This window comes from Neodiprion virginianus, chromosome 2 (genome assembly GCF_021901495.1).
Source record: "Neodiprion virginianus isolate iyNeoVirg1 chromosome 2, iyNeoVirg1.1, whole genome shotgun sequence".
NCBI lineage: Eukaryota > Metazoa > Arthropoda > Insecta > Hymenoptera > Diprionidae > Neodiprion > Neodiprion virginianus.
Window position 1 is genome coordinate 26560566 of NC_060878.1, and position 26211 is coordinate 26586776.

General features: G+C 38.8%; 1 protein-coding gene across 3 annotated transcripts in view; it reads left to right on the top strand.

The window, feature by feature from the left end:
* The window catches only part of LOC124299329 (LIM/homeobox protein Lhx4), a 133307-nt gene that overhangs the window by 59770 nt on the left and 47326 nt on the right, over positions 1-26211 (top strand). For all 3 annotated transcript variants that reach the window (XM_046752484.1, XM_046752483.1, XM_046752481.1), the window contains one exon: positions 2445-2498. In XM_046752484.1, coding sequence (XP_046608440.1) covers positions 2445-2498 — 54 coding nt within the window. The remainder of the gene's footprint in view (positions 1-2444; positions 2499-26211) is intronic.

Genomic DNA, 26211 nt, shown 5'->3' on the forward strand with positions numbered 1-26211 from the left:
TGCGTTTGAACAATGAGAATAACATCATGGCAAAGTAGAAATTTTTTGGGGAACAGAGGTACGTCGCTCTACAACCGATGTGGCATGTGAACTTTTGCCTAGTTTTTAGAAACTTTCTTTCATTCTACGATCTTGGTGCATTTATTGTGGAGTGGTTCATTTCTAAATTAGTCACGTGTTAATTACTAATAATCGTAATTATTCTGGCTGAGTCGTGAATAACGTTAAATCTTTGTATAATCATCGTTGAATGATTGTTTCAGGGTTTCGAATTCTTTTTAATCCTTAGAGGTTCCAAAAACACGTTATTCGTAAAAAAATTTAATCACCTTATAATCTCGTTGTTTCAAGATACGACGAAAAAAAAAAAATTATTAGCCGGCTAACTGACCTTGCTACTATTCGATTTATTATTACTCATTGGTTTTTAAAGGATACACAACAAACACTAACGTAATTTCAGTACCTCGAAAAACTGTTAAACGTATATTTTGACAACTACGTTTCTTTTTATCTTTTTTCTTCTAGCCAATCAAATGAGATTAATCGTTGAATTCCAAAAAAATCGTTGGTACATTCGAGAAGTTCAATTATTGTGGAAGAATGCTGTGGAAAAAATCACTGACGGTAAAATGATAATTTTGAATACGGCAATTTTCCCGTAAGTTTCATAGATTTGTGGTATTTCGATTCTCTCAATACTGAATTTAAAAACGTAACGGAATATAAAATTTGATGATGCAAGATTTTTAAATTTCTGATAATCCTCGATGGGGAATTACTTTAAGAAGTATAAATTCTGTTTATCTGTGCTGAGAAAAATCCAATGAATTTCTGATTACTCTCGTATCGTTCCGTGGGCGGGAGATAACCAAGACTTATATTCGGCAATTATAAATTGTTGAACTGTGAAACCCAAGCGAACTGGCAATCGAGTCAGTCTGTCATTCAGCCGACTACGACCTTTATTCTTAGAAATTGTCTCACCCTGGTATCAATTTTTTACAGTATCTCAAAATAATTTTTTTGCACCATCGACGAAATCGTTGAAATACGAGAAATTTTCACCGATGACGATAATTATATCGTGTGAGAGAATTATCTAAGTAAATTTCAATCAAACCTACTTTCTCTCTGTGGTTTTTATGTTTTTCGAATATAAAAATTTACGGAATATTTTATTCGCGAATCAAAAACCGAACATTTCGTCGGATTTAATCAGTTCACGCTTCGCCACCGAGACCTTGACCATTCGCCTGAACTTTTCACTCTGTGTTTGTAAACAGAATCTTGTAGCTGGAAGATAAGATTCTGGAGCTGCTAAAGTTTAACGACGGCAGTGAAAAAGCTCGTGTGGTAAATTTTTCTGATTCGCCGCAGAGAAGGTCAAAGCGAAGCAAAGCCGAGCAGTGCTTATAAAAGCGCAATATATCTTATCGACAAAAATGCGATTCGCGCAATATGCAAATATAGCGGTGACGTCGGGTCCAAAAATTTCGTTGAATTTTTTTCGTATATAACGTTTTACGCGCAAATTGAAAGAAAAAAGATGGAAAGTTTTACACAAAATTTACCAACGAGTTCATGAATTCTGCTAGTTGTTTGTGATCAAAATTTCTTTCAATTGAAATCGTGTGAAACTGGAACTAAACCAGTAATCTTATCAGCGGTTACACTCGAATACGTTAATCGCACGTGCGTGTAAACTAAACCGAACTTGACGTCGTTTCCTTTACGCAGAGAGGCAAGTCACGAAGAAAATCTTCACTTCTTAAAGGTAAACAATGACTCGAAGAGGCTTGATTGAAGATTTGAATATTTTATCTGCTAATTTTTTTCTGAAATATGCGATTCGTCATTTACAAATCATTGTTCTTTTTTTTTTCCTTTCGTCGCTATTTTTCGATGCCTAAAGCTCAAAATTTATGTTATTTGACATGTTGGGATTTGAGAAAATAAGACAAGCTTCTTTTCAGTCTAAAATATAAACTTCAGAAACAGTTTATTTCAATATCTATCGTTTCCCGCATTCAGTTCACGCTCACTTGATAAATTACACAGCACATTTACGCAGCATTTCAGAATATTCAGAAGCAGTTGTTCAACGGCAGATGGATTGGTAAAATTGAAATTCGGCTCACCATTTCCCAGTACTAACAAAACAATTCAGTCAGGTTGCTCACAAGTTTGAACCCCCAAAAAGCAAATCACTTAACATGTAGATTTAGGTTACATGGTAAAAATCCGACCTTGAGACGAAATATAATGACCGACTCGAACGTTTTGCGTCATAAATTAGTTGACAGTTGAAAAAAGTTGTTAAAAGTTTATTAATTCTGTTCATCATTTACCCACATATTTTCATCCACCTTAAAACCACATTTTGGTCCGATTCAGAATTTTCTTTTATTTATTTTAATTTTGATATTTTCCTTTTGTTTTAGAGAATAAACGATCCGAAACTACCAAAAGCCATTGTTGTCTGGTCAAGGAGCAAAGTGAGTTTTATTTTATTTTTCATTTATTTCATTGTTTCAATGCGTTATTGAGGGTGAATTTTTGAAATGGTGCTTTTACTTTTTCTTCTTTAAGTTTTTTCTTTTTTTTTTTCGTTCTAATTTTCCTATAACATTGGCACTTCGTCGGTCACTAAGATCCCCGAGAGGATTTTTGACCTTTAAAGATCGTTTTCGTTGGTGCTTTGTGGATTTTGAATGCAGAAGTGTAGCGTATTTATAGAGCGAAGAAAATCACGAGCGATGAATGCAGGCGTGGAGTTGCACCTCGGAACAGCAGCCCGTCGATCGGCTCTCGTCTTCGGCGCACTTTATCCTCCTCAAGAGGTTATCCAATCCTCATAGTATGCGCGGCTACGAGCTGCGCGATCGTAAAACTTTTCACCTAACTCAACTTCGACCTCTGGCACCTACAGCGCTATTACGAGTAAGCAGGTAATACGATTCGCCACAGACGCGACTTGCGTGTCCCAGTGTATTCGGCACAAAAAACTCGACGCAGAAGAGCGTAAGATCGCTCGCATTGGGTTAGAAGATACCTGTGTTATCGACCGAATCGAGGAGTCAGTCGCGAAAAGAAATTTGGTCGCAGTGCACGATTTTCACGTTTTTTTACCCATCAAGCGGGATTAAGTAACCGTTTTAGACCGGCTACGGAGGATAAATAAAAAAAAAACATTTGAAACATTCGCCAAAATATTTTTCAATATTTTCATATCAATATCAACTATTGATAAGATATGCTTATGCACCTATAATGTGATTAAAATTGTGAACAAAAAGGGCTAAGCGGGCTTTTTAGCTTTGCGAGGTCGCAGTATTCGGTTTAAAAAAGCCCGCTTTACGCCCTTGGTACACAATATACTATTTTGCGGGCTCCGTCGTATCGTGGTTGAGACAATTTACCCCGAGTCGATTTTGCACGACCCCTGTAGGTGCGCGGCTTGGAATTGAGCCGATTCATTCGCCCCTTGCAACCTGATCTGGGACGTTTAAGTGGCGGTTAAACCTTGACGTAATAAACTTACCGGCATATGGCCGCACACCTTCTGACTTGTCCACTGAATACCTCGAACAGCCAGAATGAAAGACCCGGAGTATATTTTATTTTTCGATCACTCAATCTTGAGTTTTTTAAATGCCAAAATCGTACTGCTTGTACGATTTTACAAGGGGTGGTCACCCTTCATGCTTGATTTTCAAGTTATATTTTGATGGCTACTATTGATACGGGAAGGTTCGCAAACAACCAGCGATGAAATGGTTTAAAGATGCTAATTTTACATTTAGCTTAAGCTTCGAAAATTGAATAACAGTTCATATTTGTTACTAGTTACGATAACTTCAGCAGGTAACAGAATTCCCGATTAGCCTGAACCTTTCACGTCATTATATCGCCTCTGTCAATTATTGGAAACGAGAAACCGTAAATTTTTTACCCAACTGCACCCTAGTAGTTGTCATTAAAACTAAAAACTCTACCGCTTCCTTTTTTCCGTAAAATTTTTTGTAATGTTATCGAATGTTGTCGAACGACTTTAATTTTAATAATTCACAAAGTTTGGGTCTTACAAAACATACGTATTAGAATAAAATGTGCCCTAAATTTAATCAAAATGGTACCAGTTTTAAAATTATCGCGTGAAACGTACTCTTGAAAAACTTTCCAATTATAATGAGCGCAAAGTTAAACAATTACATACACTTTTTCAAAATTTCAAAACTTAAAACGAAGAAAAAGTTAGTATGCATCAACAGTATAATCCTTCTCAATCTTTTGATTACACTACCCGCTACACTACTCAAATTTTATAACTCAAAAATGATAACGTGAAAAGGTGATCATTCCCCTTTAAAGATCAGAACGGATTCATACCAACATACAATAGGTTCACGGTGCGCTAGTCGAAAGTGTTTATGGCGAACTGGTTAATCCAGCAACAGAAGCAAGGCCTTGTCCAAAACGAGAAGCAGGGAACATGTGATAGCGGAGTTGTTCAAACGGCGTATCCATGACTAGATCATAGGGGTCATTGATGTGCTCTGGGTCTATTCAGGGCGTTGAGAGGTCCTCAAAGTGTAAGTCGAGGTGGTGCATTATATGTTCCGGTAGCAGCAACCCATATGCCGTCCAAGTTGAGCCCTGTGCAACAACTATACAGGCATCTCTCTCTCTCTCTTTCTCTCTCTCTCTCTCTTTCTGCTGTCGACGAACCACTCTGACGGGATTTATACAATCAAAGCGATTGTCCCGGCATTGCACCTCTCTCTGACAACCGGGCAAAAGTTACTTTCAAGTTGTTTGTCAAAGCGTATTAGGTACTCCAGCGGACTACGCTCAAACAGCTAATGGCCCTCCTCATCCTCTTTTACACACATTCAGAGTCCCCGGTAGAGACTCGTTTTCACAAGGGCCTATTTTTACCTCGCTCGAAAGATGCGGGCCCTTTTTGAATTCACTCGTTTGTAAAATGACGCCCTTTTCAATCCGATGTTCTTGTAAACGATTACATGATATTAGAATTCTTAATAAACGAATCTTTTGAAAATTTTGTATTCGCGATTCGATGATACTTACAACTACCTGTATCAAGATGGTTTTTCAAAAAAAATGTGCATTTTTACATAGCAAAACATTACGTCTCATTGTCCGTTTGATTGAAACTATGATATTACTCGATACTTACAGAAGTGAGATTCATTTTGTAAGGTTCAAAAAAATTTCATTGTTGGGATAAATTTCAACAATATCCAAAGCTGTGGAACAGGGAAAATGAAAAACTTAATACAGGCTTCTATATCTAACAGTATGCACAAACAGGTGATACAAAATTTATAATAACTAAAACTGCAACATTTCGTCTGATGAAGGTCGAATGATGAAAATATTGAAGAAAAATTACCGCCCTAGCTGAACAAAAATTTCAGAGTTGAAAAATAATTTTGATTACGTTTTAATTCGTACAATGAAGTACTTTGCGTATATGGGCTGATCCATCAACTATCAGTCAACTTTTCAGGGTCATAATTTTTATCTTCATGCAATTTGTATACACAGTAGTGTAGAGCAATATTCGAAAATGCTGTAATTTTCAGACCTTCAGACCTTACCGTTTAGGAGAAACACGTCGATTAATTTCAACACGTTTTTCAATTCAATACAACTTTTATCTTCGAATTATTAGGTCTAGCTGTCGTCGGATCAAAAGTAATTCAATGTGTATTTGCGTAAAAAAATCTGATGTTTCTAAATATGAAATTCATTTCAGGTAGTCCTCAAGTACTTTCAAGAAACACTATTTTCGACATTTTTATCCTACCCCAAAAGTTTCAGATTTCACTCCAAAATATAAATTTTGGAAAAAAAATAATGCATTTTTTGGTCCTTCAGAATATATTCATCGTGAATGTCGGTATAATAGTACTATAAACGGCCACTAGGTGGTGAACTCTCTCGCCACAGAAATAGCTTCAGAGATATTTATAAAACCGGGGTGTCGTCTATGAAGTTAGATACGGATACCGTAAGATAAATTCGTCATCAGGCCTATTACACACGAAGAAATCATATTAACAAGTTTCGAATCATAGAAATTGATGTTGGCGAAATATAAACAAACCGTCGTGACACAAGTTGAATTTATACTTTACATATGCACCAATAAATTTTCGGGTGTAGCCCGTTAAATATCGGGTAAATACCACATAATTTTAAATCAACAGAAAATTATTAATGATATCGTTCGAAGAATGCATTTTGTGCACATAAATAACTCCAATGTTCAGTAAATGTTAAAAATTTTTATGTCAACAAAGTTCATTACCTGTTTAAACCATTGATCTCTTGACTCAACAGAATATGAATTAAAACAAGCTCAATTTGTTTTGATACAAAAATTTCATATTATTGAAACAAAACGATTACGGTCCGTACAATAAAAACTATTAGTCCTCCCAATCACACATTTTCTTCATAAAAAAATTTCACATTATTGCCAGGAATTTACGCCGTGTTATCTTGAATAAATTGATAGCCAACACGATCATTCTAAGGGTGCGTTCGACTCGAACGCTTACGCGTATCAACATATATGCACCTATAGATAAATGCGCTCACAGCGCGCTGAAAGTGGTCCAGGACGAATGCAGCTAAAGGCTTAATTCGGTCTATATCAAAAACTATTTCGTCCAACAAAAGAATATTGTTGAATTACTCAAGTATTATGTTCAACGCATTTGACCGTAGAATTAAATTTACTCAAACGAACATCACTTGACCAAAATAATCCTTTCCCTCCGTGTAACCTGTTTCAAATCCCGATTCTCGAACCCTTAAAAGATTCGAATAATTTACAACGTGGCCGATGATCGAGGGTGTAGGTAGTTTGTCACGTCTTCCTCGGGGCCTTCCTCATCCAGGGAATGAACAATTCGTTCGTCAGAGGATACACGTGGCCCACGTGGCTCGCGTGGCTGACACGTGGCCCCAGAGTGTGGCCCAACAACTGGTGCTCGCTCCTCCTGGCACCACATGGGTCGTGTGCATGGTGCGTCTCCTATGCCTGGAGTCCGCACTGCCTTTGACGAGGGTGTGTGTGCCCCAAGAGCGCGAGTATTGTCCGACGGGAAGCCGAACATGAAAGAGCGTTTTGTACCAAGGTACAGAGGCTCAGCTGCTTTCGGTGCTGTTTTCAATCTTCGCAGTCCCCGCAGATTGCCGCCTCTCCAACGCATCCTGCGAACCGATCGATCTCGCCTGATCAACTTCGTCCTTCTCGAACGGCAACAGGAACGAAGACACAGACGCCATCGGCAAAACGGGGAACCGATCGGTTCATTATCCTAATGGAGCCGAGGTGTTTACGGCGGTTGGTGCTGCGTAGCCTCGGGGTTTATCGATTCTTCGGCTATTACCGAACAATCGCGTCCGGTAATTTTTAAAATGGATCCCGCGAAAGCCGTTTTACTTTATCGATATCAAACGCTACACGCTTTTACAGCCAATTTTCAACTCAGGTGTGCATTGTTATATATACACCTTCTCGCCAGAGGTATTTTTTCTTTGTGTATGGTGTGCTAAAGCTAAGCTGAAGTTATGTCAAGTGTACTTTCTGCAATCATCCAAAAACTCGAGTACAGTGTTCACACAGTAATTTCTGCCCATTGTTTTTTACTTTTGAATTACGAATGAGCTACTTTTTCACCGCTTCAGTCTCAAAAACTTGAAACCACTTCATGGGAATCCAAGTGAGTTTGAGGAATCCTTATACATCAAATCGATATCAACTCCGGACCAATGCAATGTTGCGTTGTTATTATCTCAACAGATTTCCTTTATTATAGAAATGCTTCCAAGTAGTGTCTGCAAACGACGTTGATTATCTTTAGGTTAACTTACGATGATTCCTTATTTCAGAGCAGACATTAGATGCAAGGTCTATGCATGTGATTTCTAACATAGTGACATTGATGTAACTGGGGGTGACAAATATGAAATATCGACACCGTTAACCTGCACTTTAAAATTGGTCTCAGGTCACTTTGACATTTAAAGTCATTCGAAATGATTCGCCGTTTCTCAACAACTAGTTCCTGGTTCATATAACTTTGGATCCATGTACCAACATGAAGTAACGTGAGATTATTCAAAGTCTTTCGGAGTACGGTGAAGCTGTTTAAAGTTTTTCAGAGTCTCTTTTTACAACTCACAAAGTTCTTTGAGGTCTTGGAGTACTTAAGCTAGGTGTGTGGGCTAAAACGTTTACACCTCGTGGAAATACGGTATTCCGAGTATAAATACAGAAGAACGAAATACCGGCATCAAAAAGTTATCACTCGCTGTTCAGTGTGCCAGCGTAAAGCTCGCAGTTACTTGAAACGAGAGTGCGAGAATGAACGTTTGAACGGGCCAGTGGGTGTACATGACTTTCCTAAAATTTGAAAAGGCGGTGAACAGGATGCGCGTAAACAGAGCTGAGCGGGTGATTAAGCGCGTAAGTACCGCATGGGAACTGGGTCATAGATTTTCCATAGAAGCGTTAGTCGATGCGTGACGTGGTGTAATATATAAGTGACAGCGATCCCGGAGACCATAGAGCGCAGAAATGTATGGAAGTCCGAATGAAAACCAGTTCATTGGGAGCGTTCCCATTGTGTCATGGGCACTCCCGCATAAAGAGCTGGAAAACTGCGGGGCTCGCGTAAATGCTTCTCGCGCGAATGGTTATAAAATTGGGGCCCGCCATTTTCCCCACAATGGAAATCGGCCAACGGCCATGACCCCTGTCACGGATCAGGTCCTCTCTCAACAGGTCGAGAGGAACCTTGTTCTCTCTCATTCTCCGAACATCAGTAATTTACTCCTGTCGAAAAAAAAAAAAAAAAACAATCCCATCTACACAACGGTGAAGAGTTGAAAAGTTGTTTCCCATGAACTACGGCTACAAGGCGTTCTGTTTTCGCCGCACTTCTACCCTGATCCTGTTCAAGTAACGCCTTTCCTTTTACTGTATCAGTGGTGGGCAGTGCCGGTGCACGGGAACGAGGCTCCATTTCTATTCAGAGGCGCTAAGTGCGACAAAACCGTGACATCCTGTCGGGCACGAGGCGCTGGAACGACACGCGTCACCCGTCGATGAGGAGTGAAGACTGTCCTCCTGCACTTCCAACGGTGCACGACATTGCAAAATGAATTTGTAGTCGAGGATTGGACGCGTTGATGGAGGTCGTTTTGTGGAGTGGGAATCGTCGGGGCGACACTGACACGTTTTTGCTTGTTCATTTGTTAAAATTAATTAAAATGTGTCGAACTTCTGAATGAACTCTCTGAATTTAGAATGATCTGTGTTTTGAGCTAGTATAACGTAGATTTGGGATACTTAAATGCGTTGCGTTTAGTGAAATTGGGTGATTACTGAAACGATGAGATTTTGCTACTTTTATCGGATGTGGTTTACATTTTTCGTACTTATTTCGAGACGAATAACATGCAGAATGTAGAAAGGAAATTTTTAATGTCATTCTTTAGCTGTTTTCGAAATATTTTCTCCAAAATTGACGTATTTGCGTTTATACTCAGTTCGAGTATTTCGATGCCTCTCAAAAAATGTAGCATGCTTTCGCTTTAATCACGAAAACTAGCCCGTTTCAGTTATAGCTACAAAAACTATCACGTCTCGATTAATGTGATACGGATTTCTGAAGATTTGTGCGGTGTGCGGTGATCGAAATGAAAGTCAATATGCAGATGCAGAAGTGTATTTTTTCGCGTCAAAATGAATTTACAGATATCCTCGAAATTGTGTTGTCGATGCAGATCTTAAAGAAATAAATGCTTTTTTATAAGTTCTTTACAGAATTTTAAAATTTGTTCCGGATTTTTTATAAATATTAATATCAATTGGTCTTATTATATTTATATCAAGCAGCCCTTATCTAAACTGTGCGTAATATTTCAACAAAACTGTAACAACTATTGTATCATATTGGAGATGACTAAATCAGTATTTTTGGATTTTTATATATAGCAATATTACACTCTTACTAATTTGTAATAAAACAATTTAGCTTTCATGGTGAACATCGAAACGTGCTAGTTTTTGCGGTAAAAACCACAACATGCTAGTTTTTGTAAGAAATTTGAAACGTGTCACTTTTCGTAAGAGGCTCTTTTAGTTAAATAAGGCTTTAACGTCAATTTATTGTTGCACAAGCGTTAAATTTTCGCAACAGTTGCAAGAAAATCTAGTAACAGTGATCGTAATGAGAAAGAATAGTAACGGATACAAGACTTTCTGGTAACAGCTACAAAACTAGTTTTTATTTTCTACCTAGAACTATATTTTTGGATTATGGTAAAAAATGAAAATAGTTGAGGACTGAGCGGTAGCCGGAACTAAAAATTTCTCTCATTGTGGTATTTTTCACCATAAATCAAAGAAAAAGCATGCTGGCATCCAAATTATTTTTACGAAAAGGGCTTACCATGACAAGAAATTTCTACTTTCTACTTACGGACAGTAACATTTGAAGTGAAGGAAAAATACGACTCTTAACTCTTGAGGTTACAAAAACAGTACATATAACATAGAACACCTAAATCGTGGATGGTGTGGGATTGTCAAAGTTCAATTTTTAGATTCTAGTTTCAGTCGGTAATAACCTTGACACTCTTTATTCGTCAATACGTAACGCGTAATATCAAATCGAATCAACACAATTTCTTGACAACCTTCCCAAAGCATGCAAAAAAAAGGAAATTTATGAACTTATCATATCTAGTTTTCCCAACAAAGTTACTTATACAACGGCACAGAAATTTATCGGGCTTCCAGCTATCCAATTTGTAGAATATCGCTAGAGGGAAGCGCGACGATGGTAAAGAAGGAGATGCGAGATGGAATACCGAGAAAATCATAACTCAGGTCATAATAATCATCGGTAATTAGAGATGCATAAAGATGGCTTCATCCAGAATGCAGGATAAATATTTCCTGTAATTATTAACCGTAAATACTTTGAATATCATATGCACAATGTTTTTTTAATTTATTATATTAGTGTCGCAGTATTATTTGATATTATTTGGAAGAACCGATTAGTTCGGTAACACGATTTTCACCATTCTCGACTTCTTGGAGAATGAAAATCGTGACTTTTTCCATCAACTGTTTTCACTAAATAAACTTTCATCAATACTTTTGAGACACTGGAAAACATTTCAACCCCAAGTTCAATGTGGACTTTAATTGTTTGTTTACAGGTAATTCTACCAATTACAGTTACACGATGAGGTATTAAAATTTCGATTCGTATGCGATTTCCATATACGCTATTACAATACACACTATAACATACGATGTTACAATATCTCCTAAATCGTTAATCATAAGCCGTAATTGTCGGTAAAAGGTTCTCCGAAGAATTTCAATGCCCGGGTAAAACGTGGCGTTTCATCGCGGTTATTCGTACAGAACGAACGTCGTGATCAGCAAACCTCGTCCTATATGCGCGTAAATCAGTACAATAGAAAAACTTATCCCATCGCTAATAGCCCTAGTCCCCTCCGATAAACACCCCTGTTTTCATTCCAACTTTCACTAACCCTTCGAGCAGCTAGTGGCGAAGCCAAACCCCAGCTATCCCCGTTACGACCAGATGGCGAACGCTGGGCAGACTTCCTACACACACACTCACACACATACACATACGCATCGCAACCTTACACATATTATTCGTACGCATACTTACAGACGTATGCATGTATACAGGGGCCTTAAAATGAACTGGTTGGACTATAGTCAATGTTTGGTTAGGCTCGTACTCGCCTGCCTAATGTGGTTAATAAATGAGTTTATTTTGCGGGTTCTTCGCGTAGCGGCATGACAGCGTAACTACGTACACGCAGGCGTAATTTTTTATCGATCACCTGCTTATCCGAATCTGCAATCGCTACGCAGGAGAAAACAGCGAAATTTTCGTACAAAAATATGCAAGGGAGTTTTCTGATTTTTTTTTTTTTTATTTTTTTATCTTTCACATCATCGCATGTTCGCGAATTCTCTTTACTCTTTTGCCACATAATCACAGCGGCAAAATAATTTCAACATAAAATGCTACGAAATACGTTGGTAACGCCGAGGGGCGAGGGAGGAGGGAGGGAGGGGGGTTGTAAAAAAAAACCTTACGCGAATTAAAATTTCTCGCCGCAGGAGAACGACTTTTTTGAAACTTACAGAAAATGTTTTTTCGCCAACGCGATTCTTTATTCAAAAACGAAGAATATGAGACTCTATGGCACCCTTAACGATACGATGTACCTGAGAGATGGAATTTACAAGATTGGGGCGTTTTTTCGACCCCCCCCCCCCCCACCCCCACCCCTTGCTGAAATGTCCAAACAAAAAAAAAAAAAAATAAATAAATGACGTTACCGTTGCAGGTTTAATGGAATCGACAAGTAACATAGAACGTGCATCCGAGTTGAAGCGGATATAATTTTCTGCAATGAGAAATCATAAAAATTTGAAGAATATTTAAAACGATACTCCGCGGATTGCGGCACATCATCATTTCTGTGCAAACAGAAGCGGAATAAGTTTAGTGTAACCCAACCCAAGCTAGCCTTGCCTTCAAAGATTTCATCCTTTCATATTTCTATCAGGAGAGATCAGAGGCTGGATTCTGTTTTTGGTAGGCAAACACTACAAGTACAGGGCGTGTTTAAATTCAGGCGGTGAAATAATGCGATCAAATAATACCGCCGTTGGTTTGCCCGTGCTTGCGTAAACAGCGGACGTTCTTATTGTGCAAATACGCGGATCTAGGTATGCGAAAGAAGTGTTTGCACACGCATGACGCTACACACGCTTGCATACGGCACCGCAATCCACGTTCTGATCTCTGGGGATCGGCGGTTCTTTACCTCGCTGTATGAATACGCCCAGCTTTTTCCAGCCCTTAAACCTCAAGATCCCCCTTCGAATAATATGCGAATTCACGAAGACTTGCCTGGCACAATTTCAACTGTTCCCGATGACGTGTGACCGTCCAAGCAATACATAGATTCATAGTTGGTGAAAAATGAAGTCGAGTAATCAGAGTCAACCGTCGACTATATGCGAAGTATTTATTCAAGAATACCCGTTAGATTGTCGAAAAATGTATAACTTGGTTGCGAATTGATTTAAAATTGTCAAAAAATAGTCTAGGAAAACTTTGAATGATAATTACATGAACTTATTGAACCCATTACATGCACTACGGCAAGTACTAGACGAGATATATTTTTTGTTTGAATTTGCTTTTATCTCAACATTTTCGAGGACGTTTGTGTGTAATGTCAACAAGATAAATATTCAAAATATCAAATAGGTACTCGAACTGTTCTAGTTTAACAAAAAGGCTTGAGTAATTCGAAACTTTAACATCTCAAAATGAAATTAATTCGTTTCCAAAGAATTAGAAATTTTTTTCCCAGTTTCACATAATTTCAATCTAAATTCACCAACATCTCGAATGGATCAATTCCGTTTAGTTTACCGAAATATGCCATCTGTTTTATCAACACGAACCCGAGCTCGACTGCCACTTTTTACTTTTACTGTGTATCGTTCATACACGGAATGTACCAGCTACTTCATAATAATTACGTCACATGGTTTATTAACAAAAAAAACCGTCAGTTTCCAGAGAATTCTCAATTGATCAGGTTCCACGCTAGCTTGAGTTCAACCGTCTTGGAAACGAAGTGCTCAATGATTCGCAGCTGATGTATTTTTGAGGCAAGAAGAGAGAACACCACGATACCGTAAACGTAAGACATTGATTCCTACCGTGAAACTCTTGTGTTGAAAACAGAGCATCTTGAAAGTGTTGACTTCAAATATCATTTCAACGAAAATATTACTCTCTAGCGTTTACGTCTGCATCGGCTTAAGCACCTACGAATTATACCTACCATCAGGATACGTAGGTAGGTACGTGTAGCACCAGGATGAGGAGGAGCACTTCGCTATCTCGAAAATCGTGCATCTGCCACGTCGTCGCATAGTCTGGCACCCATGGTCGGGTAGGGTACCTAATTCCGGTGATTCATGCGGCCAACATTACGTCCTTTAACGTAGCTGGCAGTGGGATATATGGACTGCTTTTCCGTATTATGGCTTCCAACTTGGTCTGCCTACATGCAGTCGGTGGGTTGCTCCGGGATATCACACGTACACTCACGAGTTACGACCCGCGCCAGCCAAGGGTCGAGAAAAGGGGACGAAGGAGGAAAGAAGAGCAAAAAAGAAATACTTGGATCTGGGGTCGCTTGGGCCATTGCTCTTCTTCGATCCCACCGCAGTAATGATCATCCTGTAATTATCCAGAGCAGTGGCCTGCGGTGATGGAACTCGTGAGGAATTAGGACTGATCACTCCACCTCCGATGATGTGGCTCGAGGTCCATAAGGATTTAGCGATCGATGGAATACACGGCTTTCGTGGTGTCATAAACACCTTGGGGAATTTTAAAGCGGAAGGTTAAAACTGCATCTCTGTGACAAACTGCAAAACACAATGAATTGTACCTCATTCGGTTGATTATGAAAAATGATCGGAAACTCTTTTCCTGTAAATTGAACTCTGACTAGTTCTCCACGTTTGGAAGGCAACGAATGAACACATCACAATGATCTCGCGATCATTCCGGAATGTAAAATCAAATGTGAGACCGTGCCAGTGTCAATGGAAAAGTGTCAGTCAACTGATTCCAACACAGTGATGCAAGTATGAACGGACGAGTCCGTCCACAGCCATAACTGGGATTCCAAATGACTTCACAATCGGTCCGGTGCCGTCGTTCCGACTTGAATGAAAATTGAACAAAGAAGGAAGAGGAAACGTGAAAAACAGACGTGCACCAGGCGGAGGATCTGGCGCGTTTGCAGTCTCCCCGAGTCCCCGTGCCGAATGGAACCGGATGTGACAAGTGACGGGCTCGGTGACCTCCAGGCTTCCAGTAAAAGTCACCCTTCGTGGGTTGCGCGTCGGTTCCCCTCTCCCGGGGCATGGCATGGTCTACACCCACGCACTCATGCACTCGCGCACCCATTGTGCCACAACCCCTAAACCTCTAATAGGTACACGCATCCCCTGATTAGAAGCAGCCATAGCTCGACGCTGCAGAATGGGGTGGGTGGTTGACTTTCGTAGGTTAAAATCAGCCCTTCGCGGGGGCAGATGGTATCGGATAAAATTGCTTCTGCCCATGCCTTTGCTTCTGCCTTTGCATGCCTTTGTCTTTCGTTCAGTTTTCGCGTTTTCATCTACCTTCAACGCCCTCATTCAGCTTTCGTCGACGATCGCGATAAATCAACTCTCCTTGATCGCCTTAACTTTTTACATTTTACGTAATTCCATACTTTAAAGACAAATTCTCATACTTTTGTACGCGCATCTGGAAACGTGCCATGATTTGCTCGTGGTTGATGATTTTTTTGTCTAGAATTTAACGCAAAGACCCCAAGTACTGACATATTCACTGACCTTTGGAGTTAGGTTAGATTATTTCACTAGTGTTTGAATCTTGGCCTGACACTTCGAGGGTTATTCAATTATTTCGGCAAATTAATTCTTCACGTCACCGAATAAAGTCGTTGGCAAAAAAGTTATTTTCGTCAGCAACAGTGGTTGCACTACCGAAAAATTAAAAGGTGGAAAGAATGAACGAAAATAGGCATTTTAAGGCGATAATTTGAATTTTGCCAATGGCATGAAATAACGTTGATTTCGTACGTAGAAAAAAGTTGTTAGCTTTATGAATTCATGCGACCTGGCGTCTAAAATTTCTTGATCGTAGTTGCTCATACCACCGAAATGAGAAAATTAATTATAAATATTTTTCGAGTACTTGAGTAGTCAAAGTAACTCGTCTGATCGTAAACATTGACAAATTAAATTGATACCACAAGAAATTATTCTATTTGTATATAATGTGAAGGTAACCTGAAGGTTGTATACACACAATTTCATTAATAACCAATCATTAAAGGTTAAAAAAAATCTTTCAAATTAGTAAGATCACTAACAACCATGGGTAAGTCGATTTGCCTCATTGTTCCAAATCGCCATCTAATTGGTCTCTGAGGAACGACGTGGTTTGAGGTTGCAGTAACGTAATCCGATGCCATTGGATTATAGAAATCTTCAAACTATAAAGGGTAACCAGTTTTTTTATTTTTTTTTTTCACATACCTACAAACTAACCGCGATGGCACTTCTCTATTTATATTCAACGAGAATATTTCTCCTCGAATCACTTTGCAATTGTTATACATTTTCACTAATACACAAGAGCTTAATATATTGAGAATAATAATAAAAATATCATCGCCGCACAGATCAACGGTAATCTTCATGTCTTATCGTATCATATATTGCGAGTATAAGTATAACGTGTGAAATTATACGATGGGTGCGTGATGATCGAGTGACGGTTGATAGCGAGCATGCGATGGTACTCACGTGTAATTATTCTAATGCCCCCCTATGACGTGTATGATTTATGCCTAGCATTTTATAAATAAGCTCTCAAGAGATCGCCATTCGCTCATTAAATGGGAAATTCACATTGTCGTGGTACAGGAATCAAAGTCATTATAATGCTTCGATAATCGCACTGTAACGGCTCTTCAAAGATCTCAGTGATCTCAATCATTGAGTTTGATTATAACTTTAGTAACGCTTCAACCGATTCAAAAATGTGCGTTTTTGTCTAACGATGGTGACAAAAAAAAAAAAAGGAAATGAAATTGGGGAATTCTTCATCTCAGATTCCTCTCACTGTTTGATAACAACTTGAAAGACGGTAAAAGAGAATGGTTCTCCAAAAATCAGTACTTTTTATTAGTTTTACGAAACGAGACAGTCGTACATTGAGCATTTACCAAATTATTATGTTCTACGCTGTGAAGATTTCTTTAAAAGTATGAAAAATAAAAAATAATGGATTGACAGAGAAAAGCTTATTGTTAGATATTAATGCTTTAGTTGAATTCACTTCGAAATTGTTAAAAATGTAGTACATTTCTTCCAGGAGATTATTCATTTTTTTCGAAGTGAATATAAACATTAATTTTTCATCATCATCAATGTCCATAAAATATTGTAAGATTGAACATCTGGATGTTTCAGCGACTAACGATCGGTGAAAAATATTTTTTTGAATAAAATAAGCCGACGTAAAATGAAATCGAACGAATCAACTAGATTTTTAACAATTCCCAAGAGCTGTGAAATAAATTATCGATGTCTAAGCATTGGCTGATTAATCCAGCAGTTCATATTTTTGTGGTTTGAGAGATTTTCTTACCTTACGAATATAATAATTTAATTAATGCTTACCGTGTATCAACTATCTCGCAATAAAATTAATAAAACGTATTGATTTTCGGCCAACCAACTTCCGCCAGGAAGGAATGAAAAAATTAAGGAACTGAACATATTCCAAAGAGAGCAAAGTACGCAATGGAAGGGAGGATTGGGGATGAGCTGTGTACAGGTGGTCTACCCCGATTCGGGTACAAGGGTAGCATTAAACCCATATTATACGGTGCTGTATTAATACACCCGGCAGTTGATTATCATTAATGATACGCTCTCACGAGAAGAGGGGAGCCGAAGACCCGCAAGGGCGGTTCAGGGCTATTTGTAGATTATGCAAGTTTTACGATCTTTGATAATTGAATAAAGTTTGCTTTTTAGTACACTGTTTACTCATCTCGGGGCAAAATAGCTCCTGAATTAATTACTATCAGCCCGCGAATTATACCGCGTGCTTCCGTACAGCCGGGAGTTTCACAAGATTCTTCAGCCCCTTTGTTCCATGGAATTTCAAAATATCAGAGTCTTTAAGCGAAGAATTTTCAGGGTGGAACTTGTTTCTGTTAACAGAGTTTTTACATTTTCCCAATATATTCACCGAGTACAGAAGTATTCCAAATAAACTTCATTCTATACTTTTTATTATTTACACTTAATGTTAGAAAAGCTTGGGTAAAAAAATGAAAAATATGCATAACCCAAATCGCGCTTTGCCATCCTAAATTGTAAAAGACTTCGTAGCAGATTTTGGACGGAGATCGGTGCATGACTGTAACCTTTCACTTTGGTGGTCAAAAGTTTCTTTTTTTCATTACCGAGTTACACTCAGCAAAGACAAGTCACGCGGCATTCATCCATAAAAAAAAACGAGTTTCAGCAGCAGGTCCTTCCGTTTTTTCGGTACAACGGTTGTTCATTCGATTGTCTGACGTTGACGGATGCTGCGCACGCGACCGTCAATGCAAGTGCCCGATGGTCCGGAGCTTCGAGTCCAACGGGAAGTTGTGCGTACAAACGAGGGGCGCGAGTCGAGGGTGACTCTCGGTTCTGCAGTTCCGTAATTACATTTCAAGGTTCTTAAGAAATGTTTAAAACGATTTTCAATGAATAATCATGAGAAGATTCGGTCATTATACGTGCTTGAAAATTTTAGTAGGCTGAGTATTGTTACATAAACAATTTAACTATTGTTTGAATCACGAGTATATTTGATACAAGTAACTATTTAGTGCGATTATAACTGTCAATAATAAATTTTCTGGTTTTTGTAGCATTCAGACTGTTGATTTAGTTAACTACATTTTTTCAATGATTCGTAATACTTCAACATCAATTTTTTAAACAAACATGGCAATGATTGCAAGAAAATATAGTACAAGTTAACGTAATCCAGAAGAATAGTAACAAACTAGATGTTGTAGTTACAACTATAAAATTCATTATCATTTCGTTCCCATGATAATATTTTACGGTTAGAGTAAAAATAGAAAGTCGCTTGGGACTGTATACCAACCAAAACTATAAACTTCTCTCTTTGTGATGTAAAAAAAAATGATATACCATGAAAATCACAGTTTTGCTACACTTTCTAGACGCATTTATTGGCACTCGGTGAGTCGGCAGGATTAAAGAAACGTCGCCATCCCTTATTTTTCGAGCCGTCCTAATCAGCGGGATCTCCGCACTCCCGAGAGGATCGGAATCCCACGGCGAACAACCCCGTTTTATCCCCGCATCCCACGCCCCCATCCTACCCTGAATCCTGAACGCCTCGTGGTGCAGAACTGCTTCAGTAATTGAAAAAGATTTCGAGATAGGAAAGATTTGCTTTTACCTATTGATCGTTGTCGATTTATACCCGTGGAATTAACACTGACGATTTCCGAAACGAAGATTATTGTAATTTTTGTACTATTTTTGCTCTGATTGCGCTGCATATTGTCATTGTTACGATCTTCGTCCAATTAGCTGAGCATTTTTTGTATATTAAAAAAAATGTGACGTGTAGTTTTGTTGAAGAAAAATTGTATAAAAAAAAAACCCGATATAATACCATGGTTCGAAATTCAGGAACATAACAACAAATCAGAATAACCAGTCGCCCGAAATTTCCTCTCGGGAGATTCTCTGCATCGCTGATAGTAAATCAAAGTTCGAAAAAATCGATATCAGATTTCTAAGCCGAGAAACCCCGTCAAAAAGTAGTTCCCAACTTAAATTTTGCAATTTTTTTATTTTTTATTTTTGACGATATTTTAATTCAGGTAACAAAATTGTTTGTTACCGCAAAATTATACCGTTTATAATGTCTTTGCTGATCCGTGGAATCATTTCTTCCCTGCGTGTAAGCATTCGTACCGTAAGCATGCTGTCAATTATGTGAAAACGATCATTTTGGTGATATGTAGAAAAATGAAACAAATAATTAAACGAATTAACGTTCCGCGCACTAGAAAGTCGGTATGGTTCTCTTTGCTGATGTCAGACGTGAGGATAACTCGATAATTCCCCGGTAATCCTGAACGTTGGTCGTAGAGCGCGTGAGCAAATAGAATTCAGTGTCGTATCATCGGATTGTCGACGGCCGCGTGCGCGCCCTCGACTTCGAGTGACCCTCGTCAAGCCCCCGGTAACATACGCACGCACGTACGCACGCACGCACGAACCTTCAGATGGGTCGAGGCAAGCTTAAACTAGTGTAAATATGTATGCCCGTGTTCTATACCGGCGGTGACACGCGTACCGGTTATCGTAAACCGGCGTGCAATTGCCAATTAGTCGAATAATCGCATTAGGCGTGCATAATTCAGTAGTGATATATGGCCGTTTCTGCGTACAGGTCCCAATACCGACGCTTTACCGACATTTTAACCGCTTCAGGGTGAAGATATTCCCCAAGCCTGAAAAAAGGGTTTGAGTCCGAGCTGTGGAGCGGCTGAAATGTCGGTAAGACGTCGGTATTGGGATCTGTACGCAGAAACGGCCGCATATCGATACTCGGGGGATATCCTCATCCCGAAAAAAGGGCTTGTGTCCGAACTGTGAAATGGATAAAATGTCGGCATTGGAATCTGTATACAGAAACGGTCATATATCTTAGTTCAGAGGTTCCTCTCATAAATAAAATCAATCAAACGAGACCGCATAGTTGTCAATTTGTTTCTCTCGTTTTCCCGTGCAGTACTGACTGTTGATCGATTTATTGGTCTTTCGATTGATACATGCTTCAAATCTTGGCTCTAAAATTGTACAAAGCTTAATCTAGAGTTTATTTAAAAATCATTACATTGAAAAAAGCACGGTAATCGTTTTATTTTCATCCTAAAGGACCGGAATGTTCTGATCCTTCTTTAGATCATTGACAGTTCTGCGTCGTAGTTACGAGTTATTATACCATGACAGCGTCAGGAAACTACACACCCAAGTGCGCATGCGCCAGGTTTTTGGCTGCTTGGGTCTAGATAGGCTGACCAACTCCTTCGGGCTCTGCTGGGTATTGTTAATACGCGAAATCGTTTCGGGGTTATAACAACTTGAATGTAAGTCCGTCACACTTTGGCCACCTCAAGTTTTCACTTTAACACAACTTTAAAGTGACTTCGAATTTTGGCAGCTAGCCTTTAGCCGCAACTAACAAGGAGAGTATCTTCCAATCGTCTCCTTGTGAATTGGTCAACTTGATAATAATACGAAAAATTTGGCGCTCATTGCTCGAATGTCCCGATGAAATCAAATAATGTCACGGATGTATATTCCGGTGTTCAGTTTCCTAAGACTTCCACGATTACAGTTTTGTAAACGTTTTCACCTTCTTTCGATCCGATTTCTACATCCGCGAATTATCGCACATGATAAAAAGATCAGTTAAATCATTAATATTTTAAGTAAAATTTCTGTATAATTTGTGATGTATCTTTTTCATAGATGCGACAGAATTGAAGATTTCTCGATATTAATCATCAGTATCAATATATAATATATATATAAGTTAGGTTGCAGCGTGCAGTCAATTACATTTAATTACTCGTGATAGTGCACTGCAACTTGTCAAATTATCTGTACCTGCACAACTGACGATACAACGACACAAACGCATGTACGTAGGTAAATAGGTTGGATAAAATCGGTACCTAATTGCGAAGGATCGAGGCTTGCGACCTCCATCGATGCCACTCGATGTAGAGGATGAGGTCAGTCGGCCCCCGAAGACGCGGGTTGGCCTCTGTGGCGTGCTCCTGGTTCGGTTCCCTAGGGAAATCAGGGCTACGCGAACTCGGCTGTAGAACAGAATTTACCCGGCGGGTGGTCGCATGCGAAGAGCCACGCGTAAACGCGAGAGAGAGAGAGTGAGAGAGAGAGAAAGAGCTTCACGTATCTATAGGCATATTTATATGTCATGCACTGTATACATATCAAAATTGAAGACGCGATACATTTTTTTTTTTTTTTTTTCTCTTCAAACTTTGAGTACAGATCTTTGTCAGCGTGAAAAAAAAAAGTAGGAAAAATAAAAACAGAAACACTGAATAAAAATTGGTTCAACACTTTGTTACATGCATTATACATAAGCTTACGATGTTTATACACTCTGAAATGTGCATAAGTAGTTAAGTGGACACAAATTCGTTTATTTCACTACATCTGATTCAAGTGGCAATACATTTTTAATAAAATTCAGCTCAACTCTTCGGGATAACGAGTATCGAATTTTTTTACACATCGAAACTGGAAAAGTATTTTTACTCTTGACACAAAACGTCTTTTCTGTATTGGAAAACATAAACAACAACAACAACAACAACAATCACAGTATACAGAGGATGAACATAAATAATCTTACAGTCATTGTAGCCAGTCAAAATTGAAACGTCATCCTCAAAAATTCTTTCTAACGAAGTAGCGAATCAATAGTCGCGTTGTTATACACTCAGACCGAGTCTTAAGGAGATGTTATGGTCAGCCTTTACCGACAGAGTAGAATGTCACTATTTTCGGCGATTATCGAAGCCTTTGCGACATTCTAGTTCAGGTTTTAAGGGCTTTCTTCTCAAATTTCAGGTGAAATTGAAAAATGAAAAGTAGCAGATTGAATATTGGAAACGCAAATGGATAAGAAAATAGTTTAACGACATTCGGTTTTCAAAGATTACGAATATCGCTGTATTTTCGAAAATTTGAATCTGCATAAATAATGCAGGTTATGTTGAAAGTGTTAATCTTTCGTTTTCCACGCGTCGATCACTTTGAATCCTGACGAATTGTGATTTTCCGGAACAACTGTTGCACCGTAATATTATATCGGATACATGTTGCATTAGTCATTATTAGCGACGGAGTGGTGCTGATTGCAAGCAAATAACCTAGAAATTGGGAAGGTTTTCTGACGCGTGCTCGTAATCCACGTGTCACCCATCAAATCACGCATCGGAAGTGGTTCGGACTATTTGATTCTCCCAAACCAACAACAAACGGGGGGCTTGAATGCTACGTATTACTGTTTAGCAGCTGAAAGGGAGGCTATTATGCAACCCACGACTTCGTCGTTTTTAATTGCGTTCAAAGTTTTCGACGCAATAGTAGGTACAAAATATTTTTTGAGGCGAGTTTAATGAGTCCGTAATTGAAAATTTTTTACTGTAGTTTTTGTTAGAACCTCAGAAATTTAAGGCTTCATGACACAAATCGAAGTTTACACTTTTTTACAATGTCCGAAAAAATCTAAATTACTTCTTACTCTGCAACAATAATTTTCAAATGATTCGATAATCAGGAATTTCGTAAAAAAGTTCATGGATTTGCAGTCAAATTTTAAGCTTTGATGTACCGAAAATCGAGGAGGCATTCACTTTTTAAAATCACAACCTACTTTGGAAGGCAGTCACTTAAAAATCGCTTGATGTCACTTGAAATCACTTGAAATCAGTTAAAATCACTCGAAATCACGTGTAATTGCTTCAAATTAGTTGAAATCATGTGAAATTGCATAAAATCGCACGTATATTCACTTGCTGTATTCGCAAACGACATTGGAAGGCAGTCGCTTTAAGATCGCTTGAAATCACTTAAAATCATTTGATATCGTTTAAACACAATGAAATCATTACGATTGGTTGTCACTGATCTGCCAGTGAATATTACCATGCCGAAAATAGTCGATTACCCAGTGTTTAGTAATTTTCATACAACAGTAAATACCAGCAGTAATTCCTATTTCCTTTGTGCTTATTCTACACACGATAGCAGGTCAATAATTTTACATAATTTCGAAATTACAAAAATTTCATAAAGTGCGACAGTTTAACTCCACTTCAGAATACACGAAGAAAAAAAAAAACGTCAGGACATTTCCGAAATAAAAACCTCGCATCCGAAAATAAACAAATGAAATAATCTACATCCCGTAAACGAGACAATTTCATTCAATTAGACTAACAAGATTTCGTACAAGTATCAAGTTCCTAATCGTTTCGTACTCAAGGAAAGCCTTTTTTTGGGCTGGTGACGATAAAGGCTACGGACACTACAAAAACGAATGTTGAACTTGACGAAACGCAGCAATCTCACATAATTTAGCACTCCTTCCCGCTCGACGTTTACATGCCTTCCATCAACCGACCCGAACCAGACCATCGGGCCCAAGGGTGTCATCAACGAGGCAAGTGCAGCAAACCGTGGACGACAACGGCAACACAATGCAGCCGGCAACACTTGCATACGCCGGTTAGCCGCTACCCGGAGTCCCGCAGAAGGTCCCAGACTCCCGGACCCTCGACTTCTCACGCGGGAATCCCCGCAGGACGAAACTGCAATATGCTTCGGGACACTGGATACTCTTGGGCTCGATGGTCCCCGCCGTTTTCCCATGGTCTATGCTACCTTGGCCCTTGGGACCAGCCCTGGGATAACGTGAGAATTGATTTCCCGGCAGGTTGAAGAAGATTTCCCGGCGAAAAACCGAGCTGCGCTTATAAGTGAAAACGGCGAATGGAGAAGCGGATATTCGCGAATAATTTTTTTCTAGGAGCCTAGTATTTACACAACTTCAAGATTAAGTTAGACGCGAAAGTGTTTAGCATTGATGTATTTTTCCTTGCGTGCGAATGTTTTCGGAAACTCTGTTCATATATATAACTTCTTATTCGCTAATATTTACTCAGAGCGAGATTTCGTTCAGTACGAACCGATTGAATACAATTTTTCTACGGTTATTGAACTTGAGTTCCTTGTAAACGAAATATTTTCAGAATTTATGGTTGTTCAAAATTATTTATTTATTTAAAATAATAAGATCCATTGCGCAAAGTTACGAAAAAGTTCACAAGCTTGGTTGAAATATATTTTGTCGTAGCTTCAGATATTTTTTACATTCGTTACAATGAAAAAAGTTTATGCGTTTCGTATTAATTTTCTAACCCAGTGAAATATTCAATTGGATAATTTTTGCCAGTGCTATTCAATCAATTAAAAGAAAAAAAATTGGCTATTCCACGGGTCTTAGATTTCCATTCAACTGTAAGTTTGTAACGTTAAATGATATAGAAAACAAATACGTTATAACAGTTTACCCGGGTAAAAAAAAAACAAGACAACAAGGATGAAAATAAATTCGCAACATCCCTGAATAAGAATAATTTGAGATCTTCATAAAATATCGCTCGTTACGTTAACAATGCATAAATACCAATATAAAAACGGTAAAAAGGAAATTTCGTAGGATGCGAAAAATTACAATATTTCAACAAAATATGAAATATTATTTGCGATAAGATCGACAAAAAAAAATTGGATAAATATGGGGTTATAAGAGATACAAAGAGAACGCTAAAACAAATTTTACTAATCATACATAGAGAGACTGCAATGTCGAAAATTATCAGGTGAGTTGAAAAATTAACGACGGAGCCAGGAATCGAACCTGGTGTCTAGAGATACGTCCTAGGACGGCTAGGTGGTCTAGTGGAGTGAGGCTCCGGCAAAACATCTCTAAACACCAGTTTCGATTCCTGGCTCCGTCGTTAATTTTTCAACTCACCGGAAAATTTTCGAAATTGCATTCTCTGTAGAAAATTTTTCTCACGACAAATTTGATATGAGTCTTTCATATCGTTTAATGGACGGCTGGGTCCGGTCAAATTGGCTAAAAATAATATGGGTACTGAGATACACACATTGACAGCCACATACAGAGTTCTCTAATGTGTACACGTCAACAAGTCACATACACTAGTCTAATCATCATACATAGTATTAAAGTTCGAAGCCAAATTTTGGATGTTCGGATGTTCAGAAAGTGACGTCACCCAACATTTCTTCTCACTTGACGTCATCGATCTATGGTAATCGTCGACGACGAAAATCAGCTAGCCGAATTCCTCAGTCCGGAAACAACCGCGCAGTAGAGAGGACGTACGAGAATCGCGCTCCGTGGATTTCGAGTACCAGGTTCTCCAGCTCCTGGATCCCTGTGTTCCAGGTCCACTACCTGGTGACACACGACTTCCAGGACAAGCGCTCCGTAGTTCTGGCTGTCCAGGTCCTTGACCTGGTGATTTTTAACTTTCACGAGTAATTTCCCGTGATTCCTGCGCTCCAGATCCTCTACCTGGTGGATCTCGCCCTCCAGGGCTCGCGCTCCGTAGTTTTGGATGTCCAGATTTTTTACCTTGTGGATTCCGACCTCCAGGACTGGCGCTTCGTAGTTACGTTTTGTTGAAATTGTTGCTCTACATTCAATATCTACTAACAACCTTATCGACTGGACGTCGAGATTCACTATGTAAATTATTGTGTGTGTATTGTAACGTTTTGGCGAACGTCACGAAATAAAT